Here is a 25,141-nt window from a genome sequence, read left to right on the forward strand (position 1 = left end):
AAACGCCCCCCCCCCCCTCAAAAAAAAAAAAAGCAGTAAAGGAGTAAAGATGGTTTGTATTTTTAACCCAAAAGAACATAACAATAATAAAAACCTGAATTAAATGACGTATGAAATTCCATTCAAAGAAAAGGAAAGTTAACAGGAATTAAATTTCCTAAACATTGCGCATGCTACCTATATTTATCAATGTAGGTTTTTATAATAGCGATACGCGCATATCGTGGACATATTGCGAGAGAATGGGAAAGCGTGTCTGTTTTTTGTTATAGGGGTGAGAAGCTTATGAGCCCTGAACGATGGCGTACTGATGGGGGGGGGGGGGGTATTTTTTTTTATTCGATACCAGTGATGTACAAATGTTGCTGAAATGACATGATTTTCCGGTATATTATTTCATTTTTTTTGTAAGTCATACCTTTTTATGCGTTTGTTGGAAAATTAAAAAATTCCCAAATAAGTTTACAGTCGGGCGAAAAATATGCTTATTTAGAAGCATTTATGTTAGGGTCTGCAGAACGGCCGGGCTCGGGGACTCGTGCCACCCTCAATTGTTGAAAAAGTTTGTTACAGAGAAAAAGAAAGAAAGAGAGAGAGAAAAAATAAGTGACCTGCCAATGTCACAAATGAGGTATCTAAATATGCTTATCTGACCATAATTTTAATGCCTAAAACCCCTAAACTTCTGGGGGCTCAGCCCCTTGACCCCCTACCGGGGCCCAGGCCCTGGACCCCACGCCAAAATATGCTCATCTGACCGTAATTAAATGCCTAAAACCCCAGAGCTTACGGGGGCTCTGCCCCCGGACCCACCATGGGCCCTAAGGCGGTCCCCTGTATGCTCATCTGACCGTTATTAAATACCTAAAACCCCTGAGCTTCCGGGGGCTCTGCCCCCTGGACCCCACCAAGGGCCCTAAGGCGGGACCCTGGATGCTCATCTGACCGTAATTAAATGTCTAAAACCCCAGAGCTTACGGGGGCTCCGCCCCAGACCCCACCAAGGGCCCTAAGACGGTCCCCTGTATGCTCATCTGACCGTAATTAAATACCTAAAACCCCAGAGCTTACGGGGGCTCTGCCCCCGGACCCACCATGGGCCCTAAGGCGGTCCCCTGTATGCTCATCTGACCGTTATTAAATACCTAAAACCCCTGAGCTTCCGGGGGCTCTGCCCCCTGGACCCCTCCAAGGGCCCTAAGGCGGGACCCTGGATGCTCATCTGACCGTAATTAAATGTCTAAAACCCCAGAGCTTACGGGGGCTCCGCCCCAGACCCCACCAAGGGCCCTAAGGCGGTCCCCTGTATGCTCATCTGACCGTTATTGAATACCTAAAACCCTCGAGCTTCCGGGGGCTCTGCTCCCTGGACTCTCCGCCAATTAGTGGCCTGCCAGTGTCACAAATAAGGTATCTAAATATGCTTATCTGACCATAATTGTAATGCCTAAAACCCCTAAACTTCTGGGGGCTTAGCCCCTTGACCCCCTACCGGGGCCGGGCCCAGGCCCTGGACCCCACGCCATTTTACGCTCTACCTGATTGTTAATAATCCACTTTGAAAAACGTTCCGCGGGGCCTGCCCTGCATGTAACGTGTAAGAGTGATGGTGATGCAGATTTTTCTTCTGCCCCCCCCCTTCCAAACGTTTTTGCTCGTTACGTCACTGCCCCTGGAAGGTGAGCCCCCTGGAATGTTTGCCCCCCCCCCCAATCCCAAACTGCTTCCGGCGCGCCTGCGTTCAAGCATAGGCGCCGGAGGTGGGGGGGGGGCAGTTGCCCCCCAATCAAAAAAGTAGGGGGGCAAAACGCGTTTTTGCCCCCCCCCCTCAAAAAAAAAAAAAAAAAGCAGTAAAGGAGTAAACATGGTTTGTATTTTTAACCCAAAAGAACATAACAATAATAAAAACCTGAATTAAATCACATTCAAAGAAAAGGAAAGTTCACAGAAATTAAATTTCATAAACATTGCGCATTCCACCTATACGGTATTTATCAATGTAGGTCTTTATAATAGCGATACGCGCATATCGTGGACATATTGTGCGAGAATGGGAAAGCGTGTCTGTTTTTTTTTGTAATAGGGGTGAGAAGACATGAGCCCCTGAAAGCTGGCGTACTGATGGGGGTGTATTTCTTATTCGATACCAGTGATTTACAAATGTTGCTGTTATGACATGATTTTCCGGTATTTTTTCTCCATTTTTTTGTAAGTCATACCTTTTATGCGTTTGTTGGACAATAAGAAATTCTCAAACTACAGTCAGGCGAAAAATACGCTTATTTAGAAGCCTTTATGTCATGGTCTGCAAGGTGGCTGGGCTCGAGCCCCCCCCCCCGCCTCACTTTTTGAAAAAGTATGTTAAAGAGAAAAAGAAAGAAAGACGGAGAGAAAAAATAAGTGACCTGCCAATGTCACAAATAAGGTATAAAAAAATACTCATCTGACCGTAATTAAATGCCTAAAACCCCAGAGCTTACGGGGGCTCCGCCCCCGAGCCCCATCAAGCCTAAGGTGGTCCCCTGGATGCTCATCTGACCGTAATATACCTAAAAACCTCGAGCTACCGGGGGTTATGCCCCCTGGAACCCCACCAAGGGCCCTAAGGCGGGCGCCTGGATGTTCATCTGGCCGTAATTAAATACCTAAAACCCCTGAGCTTCCGGGGGCTCTGCCCCTGGACCCCACCAAGGGCCCTAAGGCGGCCCCTGGATGCTCATCTGACCGTAATTGACCCAAAACCCCTGAGCTTCCGGGGGCTTTGTCCCCTGGACCCCACCAAGGGCCCTAAGGCGGGCCCCTGGATGCTCATCTGACTGTAATTAAATACCCAAAACCCCTGAGCTTCCGGGGCTCTCCCCCCTGGAACACGTCATTGACCTTAAAGAGGGCCCCTGGATGCTCATCTAACCGTAATTAAATACCTAAAACCCCAGAGCTTCCGGGGGTTATGCCCCCTGGAACCCCACCAAGGGCCCTAAGGCGGCCCCTGGATGCTCATCTGGCCGTAATTAAATACCCAAAACCTCCCGAGCTTCCGGGGGCTTTGTCCCCTGGACCCCACAAAGGGCCCTAAGGCGGGCCCCTGGATGCTCATCTGACGGTAATTAAAAACCAAAAACCCCTGAGCTTCCGGGGGCTCTCCCCCCCCCCGGAACACGTCATTGACCTTAAAGAGGACCCCTGGACGCTCATCTAACCGTAATTAAATACCTAAAACCCCAGAGCTTCCGGGGGTTATATAAAATAAGATGCACGAGTTATGAAAACATCCTATTTCGGTCATCTTTGTTTTTTCATTTTTATCATTCATTCAATCAATCAAAAGGCTCATTATGCAAAAACAATTCAAGAAATATCAGACTGGTAGGGAAAATAGTTTGTTTTTATCTCTATATTTTTGTATTATACGTTCATTCAGCTTTCCTTTGATAAAAAAAAATTGTATTTTTTTATTAGAAAGGGTCTTTAAGGTCCATCATCATCATCAACTTCAGTTGGCGCTGCAAAGCGCTGCTGGGGCCTTCACGAGAGCAGCCATGCAACTCTTTCACCTGCCATTTGTGATGCACCTTTCATTCCTTGTCCATTGTCAAAGTAAAAAAGGTCAATAAAAATCAGTATAAAATACAATTGGGTGTGCTTACATTCAAGATTATATTTAAAAAGTCCTCCCCTCACACACGCACATATACGAATGGGTAGCATGTAATTGTAGTTGAAAATTCATTGAGAAAACAGACCTATAACCTGATCTCCTTTATCTTTGTTACTGTCAAATGTTAATGTAATTTTATAATCATACTGGTTATAACCTGTTCCATTTGTCTAATTCTTGAACGGGGTCACGATGGATAATTTTTTTAAGAAGTTTATCCTCATCGTTCCACAGCCAGGCATTCCACCATCTACTTTACAAGTTCAGCTTTTTATCGCTCAAATGTTCTTATTTCCAATGGTTTCTATGCCTTTGGTTGAGCTTATTGAATGTGAATTCATCCGGCGTTTGATTTATTCATTTCTACATTTCATTTCACCTATAACGACATTTTTTCTCTCGAAACGATTGAGTTCAATACATTGTTAGTCGTAAAAAATAAAAAAAAACGAAACCTATTTTACTTCGTGAATTCTATTTTGTCACAAACCGAATAACAGAGAGGTTATAATAATGGAGTGTACATAATGCACAATGGTACCCACTTCAGTATTTGAAGCGATGCCAAAAACAGGCGCAACATTATAGGGGAATTTCAAAAATAAAAATTACTCTAAGAATAATAGGCAGAATTATACATTGGATTTACGAGGAGGGTCTTTACAAAAATGGTTTAATGACACATTATGGGTTATCATTACAAGAGTGGGCATGAAATCACATAAAATCATACAAAAGAAAATTCTATTGATCTGCAGTAGACTTGAAAGGTGTTTGCGCTCTTTCCAAACAATGTACATGTTTTCCTTTTGTCATGAATGACATATATTTGAATCATGATTTAGCTCATTGCATTGGACTTTGGAACTTGGACAAAAATTACAGCTGCACAATGCGAGAAAGAAAAAACAGTGTGGTGTATGCTCATGCTTGTAACCTGCAAATGCAACTGGTTTATCTGCTACAAAAGATTTAGATTCTTAATTGTAACATTTCGATATCGAACGTTAAGAGAGAAGTAGACGATTACAAGGAACTGTTCTTTTTTCGGATGTCCGGTAAACCGGTGCTTCTTCGAGTATGGAAGACATCAGCAGTTTCATGAGGTAGCATTGAAGGGGTAAAATCAAAAGCACCAGAAACTGCTAAGACAGGGAACATCATAAACCAGACAAAGATTGAAATAAAAGTTTACATAGTGCGGTGAAGAAGGCTATACAATACTGAGTATCCCATAAACCAAGGTGCTAATGCCGAGAAGGCGAATCCAGACGGACAAAACACGAAATTCTTGCTGCATCAATCGGGCGTCTTAAAGCAACGAAAATTATACTCATTCATGAAGCTAATATGGAAAAAGAAGCATTATACCGCGCTGCTTTCCATGGTAATCTCGATGTCACCAAATATCTAATCAGTCAAGGAGCTGATGTAAATAAGGAAGTCGTTGACGGTAGGACGGCATTACACTGTGCTGCTGAGGGAGGTCATCTTGATGTCACAAAATATCTCATCAGCCAAGGAGCTGATGTGAATAAGGGAGTTGTTGACAGTAGGACTGCTTTACACTTTGCTTATCAGCAGGATCATCTTGATGTCGCCAAGTATCTCATCAGTCAAGGAGCTGAGGTGAATGTGGGAGATTTTCGCGATTGGACATTATTACACAGTGCTTCTCAGGATGATCATCTTGATATCACACAAGATCTGATCAGTCACGGAGCTAAAGTGAATGTGGTAGATTATACGGGTAGGACGCCTTTACACTATTCCGTTGAGAATGGAAACATTGATATCGTTAAAGTCCTTCTGGCAGGCGGAGCGAGATCAGACGTTGTAGACATTCAAGGACACACACCTTTACAATTGTCTTCAATTCTCGGGTACCAAAGCATCGCTGATCTATTCCTCGACCGTGTAAATTCGAAGGTAAAACTATTAAAACACACTTTATTTTGAAATTATCCACCTTGGTTTATTCAATACATGCTTTTGGAACAATTAAGTGAATATTAGGCATAGGCTCCCTATCATTATTTGTTCAGACTTAAACAACTCAATTTTGTATCACCAATAGTAACCATACGTAATTATAACATCAGTTACACCTCGATGCTGTTTTTATGTACTCTATAGACAAGTTACAATGTTTGCTTAGAACGTATTCGAATTATTGGATTTAATTGATCACATGAAACTACTTGTGTCCCTTGTGTTCAAAGAAATTTGGCTTTCCTAGCATAAAAAATAATTAGTTATCATGTTTTCATGCTGCGTATTTTCTTATATCCAGCTCGTCCAGAAAGATTTAACTGATATCCATCTTGCTTTACAACACGGTCACACGTCCGTCATTGAGAAGTTCGTTTCGGAGGGAGCTGACCTCAATGTCCAGTCAGCTGACGGCCAGATATGTCTCCATGAAGCCATTAAACTCTGCTATAAGAGCGTGAAAAATGTGCAAGAAACTGACACACTAAGAAAGGTGAGTCTTACCCCAGTAACACCAACGAGACCGACACCAGACCAACGAGAGTCTGAACAACAAATTAACATTACGGCCAAATATACGTCAGTTCTGGAGTCTACATGGAGTCGTTATGGCGGTGTCACTGACATAAATATACTGCTCCTCTAGGTTATTAGTGAAAACAAAAATCTGATACCCGTGATAGGCCGTGAATGCCCCCCCCCCCCAATATATATGTTGGTGTGTGGGCGATTGTTTGTGTGTGTTGGGAAGTTTACAACGAAAATAGGGATTTCCACTGCCATGATTCCAAGAGGCAGCGTTAAGGGTGAAATTCAAAGAAAATCACAAAAATGTCAACTGACGTATCACTAGAAACTGGTAATCTAACAGAAGTTACAGATGGCCATCGTACAAATTTTTAGGTCAACTACATATCGGGTGATTTATAAAAATACAAATACAACCGCCTCTATAGCAGCTGGGATATACGAGAGATTCGCCGGAAAAATAACGATGTTTTAATCATGATGACGTCACTATATGGACCAATACTGCCTAAGCAGACGACATCCCATAAAGAATGAACATAATTGCAAAGCTATTGTTTTTTAAATTATATTGAGTTTAGTGTATATAAATGTCATGGCATGTCAAACCATTCAAAAAGGGATATGACCAGATTCTGATAACTAAAATATTTTGCTTGTAAATACACAGGATAGGGGTTAATTAACAATCAAAGAAACCAGACTTTCAAATTGAAAAACCACCGGAATGATATCAAGGACGTCATTTGTTCCCTTTTAAAACGCCGAACATACCGCGGTGTGTGCAGCTGAATATACAATGGCGTTTTATTTTGTTTTCAAGCGACAGATTCCTTTATTTTTGTGTCGCTGCATTTGTCATCAAAATAAAACCATGCGCGGGGTTGAGAGTGAGGCAATAGATTATACATTTAGCCTGACGGTAGTGAAGTAAGAGAAAGAACTCAAGAGAAGATGAAAACACAGGCACTGAACATGTGTGAGATGTCATGGAACATCGTCTGCTTGTGCAAATCATGTTCATACTGTGATCTCACACATCTCAGCAGCGTTCGGAGAGCTCTTCAGGTGCTTTGCCGGGCTGTATTTAAGCGTTTTGTAATTTATAAAAATCATTACTTCGAATGTTTCCAAGCATTGAATTTTGATAACCTTGTGGAATTAAAGTTTCAACTTTACAATAATGAAAATAAAGTTAACTTTTAAAATCAATGAATATCTACTTTAAACTGTGCGTATGATGCTCCTCCACCCTGACTATTGATGAACAAAACTGTTCTAATAAAATAAACATTATATATGTTTGTATGTTTCAGATCTCTGATGACAATTACAATGGGGAACTATCTCCTGAGCATGCCTTAGTGTTTTATCTCCTAGAGAATGGAGCCAAGTTAGATGTGAAGGATGAAACAGGCAACCTACCAATCCAGTATGCCAAGGACGAAGTGATCAAACAAATGATTTTGTCTAGGTGAATTGTTCAGGTCTAACAAATAACATTCCCGTCAGCCATGTCACTTGTAAGACAGGAGATTTATCAAAAAGCAAGGAAATAATGCGTATTTCCATCTTGCTCTTTTGAGATTAGGTAACGGAATGACATATTTAAAAAAAGAAAAGTCCACTAAGTGTTACTGTCAATCTTAACAGTTGGTCGTATATGTTTTGTTCGGACAATAGAATTGTACATTATGCGACAACTGTGACAATTAACATGTTCGGAGCTATGAATCAAGTGTACTAGGTCGACTACTTCAGCTTTGTTTTCCTTCTACTCTTCTACTCAGATAGGCTATATTTATTGCTTCCAAATTCGTTTAGAAGATATTATCTAACTGTGGTTCTTTAAATGTTTGAATTTGGGTGAATTGTATTTTACGGCATTAACAGATGCAAAGGTATGTATCATTTTCCTCTTTTCATGCGTAATCGAAGATTAGAGCCTCGTTTTTTAAAATTAATGGGCCTCGATTAGCGTCTAACATTCAACAGTAATGTTGTTCGTATTTTGCCAGTATCATGTACATGTATGTATTTCTGCTTTTGGTGTGAAAAAATACAAAAACAACCTATGCTTAATTTCAGATTAACTTCTTTAGAGGAGATCCAGTCCTATCGAGGTAAGAGCATCATTCAAACACAAACAGCTTTTCTTAGTATGATAGCTAAAAAGTGATTCTGATATCTTTTTTTCCTTCTCCGATCCATTAAGTCACGGATTAATGTCTAGCGATGATTAAATACGACATTTCAGGTGTTCAATCAGAAAGAACAAGGGATTTGACAATTCATCGTCTGGGTATTATACTTAATTTTACTACATTCGTGTTCATGTATGTCAAAGCCTCTCTTATGTTTACATTAATTGACTAAATACGAGAGATAAACGGAGAATGTGCCCTAAATGAAAGAACAATAGGAAAAACAGATACATATTGTTAAAGAAGTGTTATGGATAAAACATTATTGATTTGTCATAGGCCCTAATTAAAATATTAGACACAAATATTATATATATCAGAGTTTGGGTAATTAACATAACCTTTGGAAACAGTAATCAAGTCAATTACTTTTGTGGAAAAGATCGAAATGAAAACTATATTAATAAGTTATTGTTTTTCCATTTCAAAGATTATCCCAATGTGCATATAAATTGAATGTTTATTTTATATGTTCTTATTAGCGCGTCATTTCCTTATCATGTTTGAAAAAAAACCAGATGAACCATCAACACCTGCCATTTTCTCTGTTGAAGTCGAAAGGAATACAAGTACGGAAATCGAACTAGAAGACCATGGAGTATCACTGTTTATTCCTCCGGAGGCTGTTCATCATAATGACCCGTGCAAGATCACCCTGACCCTCCTAAGGGATCCTCCTAGTGTTGACATCCAAGATGATGAATCAATGGCCTGCTATGGGATCAGATGTGATCCTCCAAACATGACCTTCCACCAACCTCTTAAGATCAGGATACCACACTCTACCTTGGCCATCAATCCTGATCAAGTGAAACCAGACATCGTTTCTCATGTATGGGATTCAGTGAACGGTAAGTCCATCTGGTCAGATACATAAACCTACTCATTTTTTTTTTTTTTTTACTGCTGGAGTAAACGAAAATTGATTCCCTGAGATCCCTTTTCAGCAAACCAGGCAAAGCACATTCGGGACAACACTGAGAAGTTGCGATATTGGTAAGTGGAAGAGATTGGTCTTGTAACCGGGTAGTTTCCGGTTTGAAATCAAGTCGATGTGCTAGTGCCCTTTGGTAAGATGTTTGTCTAATTGGGTTTAAAAAAATAAAGTATACTGCTTTCCTAGCAGTCGGGTAAAAAAAAAAAAAAAAAAAATAAAAAAAAATATATATATATATATATATATATTCTCAGTATACTATGCCCTGTTGTGTTCTAAGTTTCCATTACAGGAGTATGTAATAGAAAGCAAAATATACTATATGCTAATTTATGGTTGTGGACTGTGAATGCTTTCTAAGTAATCTCGGGGTCAGTAGTTCCAGTTCTAGGTATTGTTGTCATCACAGCGCCATAACGTCGTAAGGAACAATTTATAACTCCAATTCTGTTGAAATTTTAAATAAAGGAAAACGGGTGAAAGCGGAGAGTTGGTGCTTGTTAGGATGGCTTATCAAACTGAAAACCATTTGAAATAATTATTATCCACAAGGAGACCATTACTGATAGAAATATTAGGTGTCACCATATTCAGGTGCTACAGTTTAAATGACAACTTGGCCCCATTGCGCAATAACACATCTTAAAACAAACGCATTTTTGTTTTGTTACCCACTGGCAATAGATCTACCAAGAACATCAAGAATGAGATCATCCAGCTCACCAGCCGAACCACCATACTGCAGATTGTACAAGAGACATCTTGAGCTGTACATTGGTCACTGTGCAGAGTGGTGGGTTCTTATTCCTCTTGAACAGCAGGTGATCCGACACCAACTTATGTGCACTCCATACATCCCAGAAACCGTAGAAAGAGGCAAAGAGATTGAAGTTCATCTCCATGTGCATGCCGATGTTCCTGGCATTGATGCGGTCAGTACTGTTAAGGTGTTCGATTAGTAAATTGTTAATTTACAGTTCTGTTAGAACTGTCAACTACTGCACATTTCCGGAAGAGCAATAGGGTAGTTGTTTAAAATCCGTCTCTCTGGGGTTATTATGTGCAAGGATTCACAGCTTGCTTACACCAGACTTGATAGGATTTTTCTAGAAGTGTGATTAAAATTGCTGTACGTCATTAAAAATGTCTTGAGACATACTTTCATTGAAAATTACTCCGAGCATGGCCTGTATGCCAAAGCCTATACAATTCATTTAAATTCAATTCATTTATTCAACAATATAAAAATAGTAAATGTACAATACAATAGAAAATTCATAGATCAACAGATCATAATCATAAACAAGGCGAGATATGGTGCCATAATCATATATAAGGTTAACATATCGTTAGGGGCAGCCCAAAAAAATTGAGATCTTGTGTACTAGTGCCCCTTTTACAAAATTAACAAATTACAAGTAAAAAATCACACGCAGACACATCCAACACACACACACACACACACGCACGTACACGCACACACACTTTTTTTTTTTTTTTTTTAACAATTTTGTTTTATTTCTCCAGATGTGTAATACAAACCATGACATACAATTGAATAAAATAAACGTGTTCAATATTGATGCTTTTACATAAACATAATTAAACACAAACTTATTTGCAGTATAATATAACTTAGCAACAAAGTAAACGTATAAGTACCTAAACATAATATGTCAATTGTAAATGTTATTTACTTATATATTACAAAAAAAAACAAATCTGGAGATAATTTTACTGAAACAATCCTGCCCCCTCCCTGCCCCCTACATCACACAGACATACTCACCCTCTATCACACAAACATACTCACCCACTCACACACATACTCACCCACCCACCCACCCACCCCCCCCCCACACACACACACAGTACTCACTCAGTGGATGTCTGCCAACATTCTCAACTTAAGAAAAATATACTAAATAAGTTATCCAGGCCGCAAAATCGAGTTACGCTTTTAACAAGCTCACGGTGGAGAAGAAAGCAAATCTTAATTAATCTTAAGCTGCTCCCACTTTAAAAAATGTGATCCTAGCTTTCCCATTTTAATTGCTATTTTCTTTTCCTCATCCCTATACTTAAAAATGCTTTTTTTCATCTTTTCTAAAGTTAGTACTCGCCCCCCCCCCCGATCTTGACATAAATGTAACATACTTCACCATGAAAATGATAGTATTACACATTTTTATTCTATATGAACTACCTACCAACCCAACAAATATATCTCGCCATTCTAAATCTTTAATTTCATCTAACTCAAAAAGTTGTATTAAAGCCTGCCATAACCTTTGAACGCTCCCACAAGATAAAAATAAATGTTTGTATGTTTCTATTTCCTGCTTACAAAACGAACATAAATTATCACCAACAAAACCAAATCTATGAAGATGCTCATTAGTGTATATGGCTCCATGCAATAATTTAAATTGAAATTCACGTTGTTTTCTAATGAGTATAGTAATTCTTGGTCTAACAAATATTTCTTTTAATTCTTTATCTAAAAAATCATAATCATTTTGCCCATCCCTTACCTGCAAATCATACGTTCGTTGCAGTGCTTTGATGAAATAATCATAGATTGTTCTTGAACCCACATCCACAAACTGTATTTTTTACTAGAAATATGGAAATAAGTATTAAAGCTTATCAAATCAACCTCGAGGAATTCTATTAACCCTGAATCATCCTTCCATAACCTGGGTATCGCATCATAAATATCAATAATCATAAGCAAATTATTACCTTTCATACCGAGGTTCATAAAATATTTAACAGGCTTAACATGACCTTTCTCAACCAAATGATTCAGTTGAACAATCCCTCTTTCAAACAAGTATCTATCAAATATACTTTTTCCATTTATACATATATTCTGATTATTAAAAATAATTGGATTAATATAACCCTCCAAATATCTTAAATTACTTGTCTCTTGCCATGCTTGCAACATTTCCATATAGTATGGTGGAATATCTAAAACGAGTTTAATCTTGTTTAAATCATAATCACATAAAAAAATAAATCTACCACCCACAAACTGTAAGCAATGATCAAAAAACAATTTCCATCCCAAACTTTTCTCTCCATATAAAAGACGTTTTATCCACATTATGCGCTGTATTTTAACGGACATTTCAAAATTAATCATTCTTAATCCTCCAAAGTCATAATCCTGATACATTAATGCCCGTTTAATTCTATCTTTCCCCCTCCATATGAATTCAAATGAAATTTTTGCAACTTCTTTATAAACCCAATGAGGGACAATAACGAGAGATGAAATATAATTTAATTTTGAAAGCGCATAAGTTTTTAGCAAATGTATTTTACCCATAATAGTTAAATCTCTTTGTTTCCACCATACAAGCAATTTTTTTTATTTTACTTAGAATTTCTTTATAATTCAAATCATCTTTTAAACTTCGATCTAATGAATAACTAACCCCTAAAATATGTATTTCCTTAACCAAATTTCCAAATAAAGGCCCATCAGGTTTGTTCTCATCCTCACCCATCCACATAAAATGTGTCTTTGTTTTATTCACTTTAAGACCACTAATTTTTTCAAATGATTCAAAAATATATTGCAACCTTCTAACCGAATCAATATCCTTCAAAAATATTGTCATATCATCTGCATATAACACTTGCCTAATTTCAGATTTTCCAAATGTAATCCCTTTAATACCGTTGTCCCTCCTTACTGCATGCGCCAAAATTTCGATGGCAACCAAAAACAAATATGGCGATAACGGATCCCCTTGCCTTACTCCCCTTTCTATTTCAAAATACCCCGTGGAGTGACCACCGTTCATAACACAACTACTTATCCCTTTATACAATAATTTTACCCAAGAGCAAAATGAATCTCCAAAACCGAACAATTTCAATATTTGAAATAAATATCTATGAGATACAGAGTCGAAAGCTTTCTCAAAATCCACTGCACACAAAAACCCTTTCCCTTGTTCCCCATAATGCATAGAATAAAATAACATGTCATCTATCAATCGTACAGCTTCCCCAATATTTCTATCTTTTATATATCCAACTTGATCATGATGAATTATTTCATTTAAAACCTCTTTCATTCTTTTTGCCAGAACTTTAGATACAATTTTATAATCTACATTCAAAAGCGTGATGGGTCGATAATTTTTTATATGGAGAGTATCCTTCGCTTCCTTCTCAATTAAGGTAATTACCCCTTGTTTTTGAGATGCCGTTAATTCCCCCCTTTCGTATGTTTCATTCAATACTTCTACTAACAAATCACCCAAAGCTGGCCAAAAAGTATAATAAAATTCAACTGTTAACCCATCATTTCCCGGGGTTTTATTCAATTTCATTTCTTTTAAAACTTTCAAGCATTCATCTTTAGTTAATTTACCTTCACAGATTTCCTTATTGTCTTCATTTAACTTTGAAATATCATTGAAAAAGAAAGGGTCGTTTTGATTTATATCAGCCCTTAAAGAATATAAATCTTTATAAAATAGTTTAATTTCCTTTAAAATTTCCTCCTTATCTCTAGTAGTTTCCCCATTTTCTTTGTACACCTCCCTAATTACACTTTTCCTTTTATTCGATTTTAAGAACTGTTCAAAATATTGCGTATTGTTTTCTCCATCTTCAAACCAAGGTGCTCTTGATCTTATTTTAATGCCCTGTCGAGAAAAATCATACAATTTATTTAGTTTATCCCTTTTCTCCTCAATACAATCAACAATATATTTAGTGGGTCCCACAACCAGTTCGCCTTCTAAATCCTTGATTTGTTTCTCTAACAGTTCTATTTCAACCCTCCTTGCTTTTGCCTTTTTCCGCGAGTATGTTATAATAAATTCTCTCATTTTCATCTTTAAAAAATCCCAAAATACTAATTTATTCAAAATCTGTAATGACCATTCAGCTTTTAATTCCTGTATTTCCTTATTCATCTCTTCAACAAAATCTTTATCCATACATAAACTACTGTTAAATTTCCAATATGATTTCCCAAAAACAAACTTATCAACAAGATCATTAAATTCTAGCCTAACGCCAGAATGATCTGGCGTAATAGATGTCAAAATCTCACACGTACCCACCAATTTTTCAACACTACAAGGTATAAACCAATAATCTAAACGGCTTTGCACCAGCGGCCAATTTTGTCGAAAAGTAAATTGCTTTACATTCGGATTTTTTTTCCTCCATATATCTTCTAAATCGTATTTATTTAAAAATTCCTTAATCAAATCAATAACCCGAGATTTCACCGGTGTTTTTGACCCCACATAATCTAATTTTTCATCCAATATACTATTGAAATCACCTCCTAATAAAACTAAATAGTCCCGATCACACTGATCAAAAATACTTTCATCTAACTTCTTCAAAAATTCAATTTGTAAAGTTTCTTTATCTCTCGTTGGAAAATAAACATTAACCAATAGCATTTTAACCCTTTGTATTTCACCTTTAAAAATAATGTATCTCCCCTCTTCATCTACTTTAATTTTTTTTTCTTCAAAATCTAAATGATTAGAAAATAAAATAAGAACCCCTCTACTATGGTTTGACCCATGACTAAAAAACACTGGCCCTCCCCAATCTTGTTTCCACCGCTCTTCTATCTCTACTGTACTATATGTTTCTTGTAAGAAAATTATACTATTCTTTTTAGTTTTGCACCATTCAAAAATATTCACTCTTTTTAACCTATCTCTTATTCCTCTAACATTTAATGTCATGAAAGATAATTTCACTGCCATGTTATTTTATGTGTAATTGTATCCAAAACCTTACATCGATAAACTCCAAAGAAACTTCCACACAATCTATTTCCACCGTGAGCAAATGTATAGAAAAAACTATCTGCAGCCAAACATATATGCATACTTATCGTCGAATTATATAAAAAATGCAAGCAGAATCCACCCCGTACCACACAACCCAACGCATTCATACACACAAGCATATTCACTACACACACAACACCCCCACACAAAACAACCAAAATCTGCTCTTCGGTGTACGTAAACATCCGAGAGCAAGAGCCTCCCCCTTTCCCTGTCAATTTAACTAGACCAATGACAGAATAAACCAATGAACATTTCTTCTTGCACAAGTCGATGAGAAATACGTTGTATTGTTATATAACCGTAATCTAATTAAACAAAAACAAAAAAACAAAAAAAATACAAAGAGCTTTTATCCCTTAACAAATGCCTTGAATTGTATTACGGAACCCGCTCGTCATAACTAAGTTAAATGATTTTCCTAAAATGCATTACAGTGAATTGACCGGCCCGCGTACCTAATTACAATACGCACCTTCTAATTAAAAATAAAAACACGATCCCAATAAACCAGTTCGGCAACCTAATAAACTGTTCGTGCAAACCGAACCCATCATGCTATCATTTACCAAGTTCTATAATTTGCATAATAAGCCTCACCCATGAATGAATAGGCTCACACACCTGATCGTTTTGTATGCACTTCGTAAAAAAAACTCCTAAAGGGCGTTCCCGACAACTCGAAAGAACACCAAACGTCAGCCCGACATAATGATAGGCAAGCATGCATACCGGATCCCAACACGTTCCTCCCTCTCAAAACATCACACCACCACCTGGCTTTAAAACAAAATACTTTTGGCTGGGTGAACAGATCGGACCATTATCCAGATACTCGAATTGTTTTCACTTTACAGAAAAAGTTTTAAATATGTATCAGTCATTTACTAAGATATGTGAATTTACATAGAATGCGTTATCGAAATAAAGCTCATTGTAATATTAAAAAAAAAAAAAAAAAAAAAAAAAACACACGCCCACACACACACACACACGCACGCACACTTATCCTCTTTACTCTAACAAAATAAAGATAAAAGAAGGAGGAAGAGAGACTACATGTACAGTGTACATAAATGTGGTAAATTAACATTATTATTTTAAAAAATATATGGAAATCAAAATGTATATTGATCAATAAAGTAACTTTTAAGTAAAAGTTTAAAGCCGGGAGGAAGCTGTTGAACAGGGTCGAATAATTGTTTTTAATTCATAAAAAATGCTGGTAAAAAGCTGAATTTCCTCTGGTACTACCAAGATAAAGTACAGAATGACATTCTAATATGTCCTCAAGAGTCATCCGTTAGCGGCCTATGGGTTTTTCCGAAATGCTATCTGAGTAAAAGTTGGGCGAACTCCCAATGTTCACCCATCGATATTTTTGAATTCCACGGAAATAAAATCAAATGGAATCACGATAATGATTGTGAAAAATAGTGTTGTTCAGTGGACCCCGGGATATACCCCAAGACAAATGTCCATGAGAACCCGGGACACTTTCCGATTCATTAGGCCCGTGTTTTACTAAACTGCTTTTCTTCCCTTCTTTGATAAAGGAAGTTCTACAGGAGGAGAAGCTTCAGTCGTACCGCAAGGCCCATCGATCGGTCCCATTTAGCATCATATCTCATTCAGGTGACGTTACAGTGGCACGTGATTGTAAGGGGAAGACGGCAGAAACTAAGGTACGAAAATAAGTTTTTTCCTAAAGAGGAAGTCACTGATATGAAGTTAGGTTTAATGGAAGCAGACAAATTAAAAGAACAAGTCAGTGAAAGTTGAGCAAAACCCGATTTAAATCAAGAAAGCTATAGATATTTGAATTTATGACCAATCGTAAACACATTGTCAACTATTTGACGGTTCTTGCGAGATACCTTCTCATTTTCTCTGTATTTTAAAACTAATCAAGACTTTCTTTATTCCTTAAAATCTCAAATGTGCACCCTAAAAACAATTATTGCAAATATGTTTCTATACAATACATGCATGAAACAAATCTACTCCGTTTTCAATCACTTAGAAAATGAAAGTTTATGAAATTTCAGTCAAGAGCATATTGCATAGAGCCTCGCAAGGTACGTCACAATGTTGCCAATTTGTGTATCATTGATGACATTACTTCACAAAATCATAATTTTCCTATGGTTAATAGAATATCGCTCAAAATCTAATTAAAATTTGTGTTTCTCTAATTTTTAGGCTTTTATCAATACCAGCTATTATCAGGGTCGACTTCCCCTTTGATAATCTCCCTGCCTGATGTTCTGATTTTTGGCAGGTCGACTACTTCAGCTTTGTTTTCCTTCTACTCTTCTACTCAGATAGACAATATACATTTGCTTCCAAACAAAATGTAAAGGTTAAATTCCAACGGCATTTTAAAGACAATACTTATTTAGAACTTCCCTCAAAACTAAAGGGTTTGAAAATGTTTTTTTTTTTTGGTGGGAAAATACCGACCATTAGTTGTCGAATCAACACTAGTGATTGCAACCACCTAAGTAATAGTCTGATTTTAAGACCCTTGTACTGAATGGTCGTACATTGTATGCAGCACAAAGATTCAATCAGTTTAATTATGGGCTCGGTGTAAAAATGTCAGAGGTAAAAATGTCAGAGGAAAAAATGTCAGAGGAAAAAATGTCAGAGGTAAAAATGTCAGAGGTAAAAATGTCAGAGGTAAAAATGTCAGAGGTAAAAATGTCAGAGGTAAAAATGTCAGAGGTAAAAATGTCAGAGGTAAAAATGTCAGAGGTAAAAATGTCAGAGGAAAAAATGTCAGAGGAAAAAATGTCAGAGGTAAAAATGTCAGAGGTAAAAATGTCAGAGGTAAAAATGTCAGAGGTAAAAATGTCAGAGGTAAAAATGTCAGAGGTAAAAATTTCATTAATGTCAGCGCTTAATTTTCTTCTTTCTGTAACTTTTATTTACCTTACTGCCCGGAATTGAGACCTTTTGCCCAAATATTGCCGAGCGGAGACGGGGGGAGGGGGTGCATCCTTCGTAATGACCCGGCTGCCTCCCCCTCATATGCCTTTGTCTAAGCAAATGATAATGGTACACTGAGCAAACTTCTGGGAAAAAAGAATGTCTAAAATCGAGTAGTTTGGCCATGAACAATTATAGGCCGAGTTGTGGCTCGATGGTGTAATCACTAAATAAAAAGGAAAGTCATCACAGCCCCCCCCCCCAAAAAAAAAGAAAGAAGAAGATAACATATCACGCCGTGAGTCCTCCGCCCTCCCCCCCCCCCCCGCCCCCACTTCACCGTCCCTTCTGAAGATTGATGGACATTTTAAAATGTGGCAATGACTACTATAAAATGTAATTTCCTACAAATGAATATTTCCAACAATTTCACTTTTTTGTGTGCTTGATACTTTGATACCTTGATACAAAGCAGAAAGCAGCCCATGTATCAAATGCTAACCGCACCATCACATTCCAGAGAAGCGCGCGCTTTGCAAAGAGTTGATCGTCGATCACTATTGCGGTATAGTCTGGGAGAACATCAATAAGCAGCTTGATACTCTGATACAAAGCAGAAAGCCGCCAATGTTACATCAAATGCTAACCGCACCATCATATTCCAGATAAGCGCGCGCTCTGCAGAGGTTCTGTTTAAGCTACATCGTTCTATAATTATTTGATGTGAGAGATTAAACACTGAAATTGACAAATATTTATTCATGAGTAACATATCAGAAACATAGTTTTACTGTACACATTTATAGCATCATGATCAAGGGCGTCAATCCGAGTTAGAGCACGGGGGGGGGGGGACACAATTACATGTCACCTTTACAGTTACTTTCAAAATTATACCACGTTATGTTGCTACACACACACTCTTTCTCTAGTTATTCTGTTTCACGGCATGTAATTTCATTGGTGACCGGTTCATTCATTGCCTTTTTTTTTTATCTTTGACGTTTCAATACATTTTGAGAGAAAGAAGACGATTCGTTGTATACCGTTCTCGACTCTTAATCCTTGTTTGAATTCAGTTCCCCCCCCCACCCTCCCGCGCGGAAGCTTTGACGTTACATTAAATTATTAAAGAACTTCTTTTCTGACAAAACATGGGGGGTACATTTCACCACCTGAACATTCGTGGGGAGGGGGGACGTGTCCCCCCGTCCCCCCCAGGATTGACGCCCCTGATCATGATACTGCTTGTATACATGGTAATATTGTTTGAAGGATATTTGGTGCAGGATTTATACAAGGTGTGCTGGCATACACTGTATACGACAGTTTCCAGCAGGTACATATTCGTACAAGTCTACACATTAAACAAAATGCATCATGAATTTTGCAGAACAAAAACGGTTGAAGTTGAGGTACTTATACTGTATTTCTCCCACGTTTCTTAATCGTAATTTTTAAATATAAAATTGCAGTGTTATGGTCGAAACTCGAAAGCACATGACAAAATACCTGGGTAGATATGTCTCAACGTTTACCACTTGTAGGCCTACTATCTGACAATATTGAACATTGTTAAACTTTTGTAATAAAGTATTGATGAGGGGGACAAAGCATCCGTGTCTTTTTATTAACGTTTTCTTGTCATAACAGTCTTTGCTGGGATGGACATGAAGATGGGTCTAATTACTGAATTTGTGGAATTTCTGTGCGATCTTTATAACTGATTCCCTGTTGTATCTCATTCAATCTTAATATTCTATGTATATGTTATGGCATACTTCCTCAAAACCAAATAAACATTAAAACATCAACCAATATAAAATATCGAAAAATGATAGAAATTAATATATGCAAACCTGATCACAAAATATAAGTTTCAAATTTATTTTCCACATTGTATTATCCTCAGGACATGTACGAAGTACAATACACAGTCATTTATAAAATATAAGAGACAAGCCCAGTAGCTTACATCTTGACATTTTGTGTGATAAAGTGCCGAGATATAATGATAGCACCAATTTTTCCCCCTACATTTTTTTTTGTACCTGACATTTTCTTTGTATCTCTGACATTTTTACCTCTGACATTTTTACCTCTGACATTTTTACCTATGACATTTTTACATATGACATTTTTACCTCTGACATTTTTACCTCTGACATTTTTACCTCTGACATTTTTACCTCTGACATTTTTTCCTCTGACATTTTTACCCCTGACATTTTTACCTCTGACATTTTTACCTCTGACATTTTTACCTCTGACATTTTTACCTCTGACATTTTTTCCTCTGACATTTTTACCTCTGACACTTTTACCTCTGACATTTTTACCACTGACATTTTTACCTCTGACATTTTTACCTCTGACATTTTTACCTCTGACATTTTTTCCTTTGACATTTTTACCTGGCACCTAATTATGGCCATTACAAGTTGTGGGTTATTAATGAAAGAAAGGCCAAAGAATTCACTCTCAGACGCTTTGCATTGTAGTTTGGTTGTTTTATTTTGAAGGCTACAAAACAGCCCCTGTAGAAACACAAAAGAGTAAAAACAAACGTAAATTAAAAACATCATAATATTCAAATAACCGATTACATAATTATATACTTCATGATCTGCATCAGCAACAAAGAAGGTGTTCAGTAAATAAGCCCATTATAGACCAGCTTCAAACATTGCATCAACTAAATAATCATCACTATTATTTTCATGACTTCAATGAACAGGTTAAATAAATAATATATCATGTCCAATATAACGGCTGAAGGACAGTTAACTTTTCATTTCACAATATAATGCCTTACATCACTTAAGTAAAACCTAAATTACAGTTGAAGTGTAAAAATTAACAACAGATTCATTCAATACATAATGCAAACAATATCTTTTTAATACAAATTAAAAACCAATAAGACTCACCGCCCACACTATATAAAAAAGGCTTGACTTCAAGGTACGCCCTTGTACATGCATGCAATACAGTCTTTGTGGTCCTATGAGGGATAAAACGTAATACATTACAATTAACATACAGCAAAATTCAAAGGTATATATACTGTACATACAATTCAGTTATAATAGACCATTAATCTGTATAAAATTGTATAAAATTGTAAAACATCGTACCACCAATAAAATTAACAAGTGTGAGTTTAGGATTTCACTTCGTGTACATGCACATACGCCACTCAAATACTATAAAAAGGATCGCATTGCAAGAACCTGTTACACACTCAAATTATGCCAAAAGGAACATCAATAATTGTTCAACGAGCATATAAGTAGGATACATGTATTACATATAAAAAATAAATAAATGTAAAATTTATAAGGATAATCGAATGATTAACTCACATGTAACTCAATTGCCCACTATGCACGTGCACCACTTGTGATTTCTCTGCAGTAATGTCTTCTCCAGTAATGTGAAAGCTGTCACCTCCTGCAACCGAACCTAAGCCCAGGTCATTGTCCAGCGTGCACTCAAGCCATTGCAAGATAGGCATGAGTGCACACTAAACAATAGCCTGCACCAAACCCAGGTCCAGCCACAGGAGGCAACAAATCTCACAATACTACATTAATGTAAACAAATGCTCATGTACCTGTTACAGCTCATTTTATGTACGCTCTAACCAAATAAAAAAGGGGAAAAAAGTGTCTGACAGTGAAATCGTGAAACTAAACGAGGTTCCTTGCATAATTTGAATACTAGGACACTGCTAACGTATGCACTTCACAGATAGGACATACATGACATATTCATAATTCTTGCAAAGTTCTAAGAAAATTGATGTTGGCTGCAAAAGGGACATAGTATCTTTAAAGGACAACAATAACCTAAAATGTATTTTGTGTACAGATAGAATGTATAAAACTAACCTTACTTTTTTTTTTACTGTGCTTTTTATGTGTTTGTTCAACATTTAGGGTTCCGGTGCAGCCGGCATGGCAAGACGCGCACGGCTCGGCGCGCTTACTGAAATTAGCAACTCGTTGATTGTATGGTGTCTCCAAGTTATATCAGGGGAAAAAGAAATAAGTCCCCCTCGGAGAGATTTTTAACATTTCAACCTTTCAGAAACTCAAGTTTACAGTTTAAGGCTTATAATGAAGGAATATAGTCTAATACTTTGGGAGTATTTATTTGGAGTCAGGTTTGAGTCATCAGGCACAAATGAAGATTCGTTAATTAAAACATATCCCACAAAATTTTAGAAACTATTATTGTTCTCCCAGGCTCCTTATTTTTAAACAAATTATCAATTCCTGTAGGTCGATCTGTTATTGAGACATGATAAGACTACAGCCCTATCCGGAAAACTGACCCCCAGGACACCCCCCCCCCCCCCCGAACATCTACCCGTGGACTTTTTACCCCAGGATAATAATTATCCTCAGGCACAGTATAACCGGGACAATAATTACCACCCAAGGCAATTAGCCCAAGAAAATTACCTCTAGGGCAATTAAACCCTAAGACGTATAGCATCACGACAATAAGGGAGTTTACAGATAGCACATGATACAAATGACCCCAAATATCCACAGATCTTTTACACATGGAGAAGTTCCACTTTGAGCATATTAGAATAATAACTGCCTAAGTCCTAGATGTGCTTCATGAATACCTTTTGTTTGCCCTCTTGAAAAGAATACTTCCACCTGCGTATCATAGAATGTACCGTTGGTGCATAAATGAATAATGTTACATAACTTTCATGAGCGCATATCCAGTATTTATCTCTGTAGGTTTTTACCTTTTTGGTACAAATGACCTTTATCTGCCCATGCGCAGATTGTATCTATGAACTGGCTTATTAAGTGAGCGTGGCTGACGTCTTTTGCATGATGATCAATTATCAGGTTTCCAAATTATGAGCGAAGAGGCCAATTAAATTTTTACACTCATCGAAAGAAATTTCGTCATCAAAAAGACATATATTTGACAGTACCGGGGAGAATTGTAAAAAGGGTGCAAAGAGACCATCTGAGTGTCTGTAGCCGGGGCCAATAATTATTGTCAATTCGAATTCGGGGGGGGGGGGGGTGGGGAGATTTTCTATGTAAAATGTCAGAGTTAAAAATGCCAGAGGTATTATTATTTTCATATAATGCTGTAATTATAGGTGTAATTGTCCCGGGGTAAGATGTCCAGGGAGGTAATTGTCCTGTGTGTAAATATCCGCAATGATTGCCCGGAAAAGAATTATTCTTTGTCTTTTGTCATGAGGGTAATTGTCCGGGCAGGTCTGCAATGTTTTAAACATGTTTGTCTCAATAACATAAGAATAATAATAACTCAGTTGTGTTGGAAAGGTTCTATTTAACATTTTTTTTTAATTTTCGCATCTTTTAAACATCTTTCTTTCTTATATAATGCAATAAATCTTTACTGAATATCTGAAACCCTGAAATCCGGAAAATAATTCCGAGTAGGACAAGTTTTATAATTTTACCTTGATACAATACACTTGAAGGTGCCATACACAAAATTATCAAGGCCAATTTCGTATGAGGGAAATAAATAATGACATAAAATCGCAAACACGGATACGGAACCGCTTTTCTTGTTACTTTTTAGAAAAAAGAAGAATGTTATTTGTTTCTGAAAATCAAATTTTCTCGTCCTTTATCAGCTTTCTCTGAAGGAAATTCACAGCCGAATGAGACATAACGTAATCTTAAAAGTGCCCCCGAGTGAGGACGATACTCCATTTGACGTGGTATCCATCTCAGTTACACAGTCTGGGAAGCAAGGGGTATCTCGATCAATGGCATTCGGCATTAGATACGAAGGTTTGTCTACAATATGTAACCCATCCCGGTATTGAAATATGGAGAGATTGACTTTAAAAAAAAATTAAGAGGTATGATTTTACATGAAACAATGAACGTTATTTTCGTCCACGTTTTTTTTTAATCGGCAAGTTAATTTTCCTTAACATTCTTAGCTCCGGCTGTTACTTTTATAAACTAGACTTAACAGATAAACTTTACTCGGGAAAATGAAAGTAATTATCAGTTTCGTATAAAGATATACTTGCGCAGGCATATCATTATATTATATTTCTTATCAGCTATTGGGAGAGTTTCTTATGATACACAAATATTTTGATCAATTGGGACATACACGCATTTGAAATTAATTGGTATACATTCCATATTCATTGATTTACATAGAATTGTCATCGTTTTTCTTCGGAAATTTAGTATGGAACATGACTGTTTTTAAAATAATAAAAATTTAAAAATTGTCTTCATGTTTTCACATTTTCTTTTAAATCTCTTTATCATCGAATACATGATTGTAGATAAAATCAAGTGTCCTGAGTTTGCTCCAGCTATCCGGTAAGCACGTCGTTATCAATCTATTCACATTTTTTAAATAAATGTATGTTAGGTTAAGGTGCATTACGAATTTTCCCCTCAAAGTTCAGTTACAATTTCGTTTAAGATATTAAGTGAGAGACAATGCCTATTGTCTGCAATATAAGGTATTCATATTCTTGATTTTGTTCTCTTCCTTTAGTAGAAAATTTAGATGTAATTTGGAATATAAATAACATTTCATAATGCAACACCATGCAGGAAATTCATGTTAACTAAGATAGAGATACAGTTACATGTATTTGTTTTTACAGAGAAATCAAAAGAACTTCTGGAAATGATCTCCAAGATAAAGATGTCCGGAAAATTGCTGAAAAGCTTTCGATAGACGACTTTTATGACCTGGGAGTTGCACTTGGTTTCCAAATACAACAACTGGATGCAATAGAGTACAAGTGGCTCAAAGACAGACAAGAGGCCATCTTCGAAATGTTGCAAACATGGAAACAGAGTCAACTACTAAGTCAAAACGTGAAAGAAAAGCTTCTTTCAGTCCTGAAGTCTGCAGAAACAGAGGCAGAAAAGACGAAAACGACAGGTTTTTACTGTTACTCATTTAGATTTATCAGCATATTCTTAACAGTCTTAAGCATACCAAAGATAATGCCTGATGATTCGAACCCGACTCCAAATAAATACTACCT

The 25,141-nt window shown here is 37.1% G+C and overlaps 1 protein-coding gene across 1 annotated transcript; it reads left to right on the top strand.

Annotated features, from left to right (window-relative positions):
• The first annotated feature begins 8,881 nt into the window (after positions 1-8,881).
• LOC115924695 lies at positions 8,882-23,941 on the top strand. Its single transcript, XM_030987446.1, has 4 exons — positions 8,882-9,233; positions 10,004-10,251; positions 16,722-16,850; positions 23,747-23,941. The coding sequence occupies exons 1-4, from the start codon at positions 8,882-8,884 to the stop codon at positions 23,939-23,941; spliced, it is 924 nt and encodes a 307-aa protein (XP_030843306.1).
• The last annotated feature ends 1,200 nt before the right edge of the window (positions 23,942-25,141 follow it).

This window comes from Strongylocentrotus purpuratus, unplaced genomic scaffold, assembly GCF_000002235.5.
Source record: "Strongylocentrotus purpuratus isolate Spur 01 unplaced genomic scaffold, Spur_5.0 spur5_scaffold_16, whole genome shotgun sequence".
Classification (NCBI taxonomy): domain Eukaryota; kingdom Metazoa; phylum Echinodermata; class Echinoidea; order Camarodonta; family Strongylocentrotidae; genus Strongylocentrotus; species Strongylocentrotus purpuratus.

What these genes read in the sequence shown, in the direction of transcription:
- LOC115924695 (XM_030987446.1), top strand. Translation starts at nt 8,882, where the DNA reads ATGTTTGAAAAAAAACCAGATGAACCATCAACACCTGCCATTTTCTCT. An exon ending in ATGTTCCTGGCATTGATGCG is followed by an intron (nt 10,252 to 16,721) that starts GTCAGTACTGTT and finishes TCTTTGATAAAG; the next exon opens with GAAGTTCTACAGGAGGAGAA. An exon ending in GGAAGACGGCAGAAACTAAG is followed by an intron (nt 16,851 to 23,746) that starts GTACGAAAATAA and finishes GTCCTTTATCAG; the next exon opens with CTTTCTCTGAAGGAAATTCA.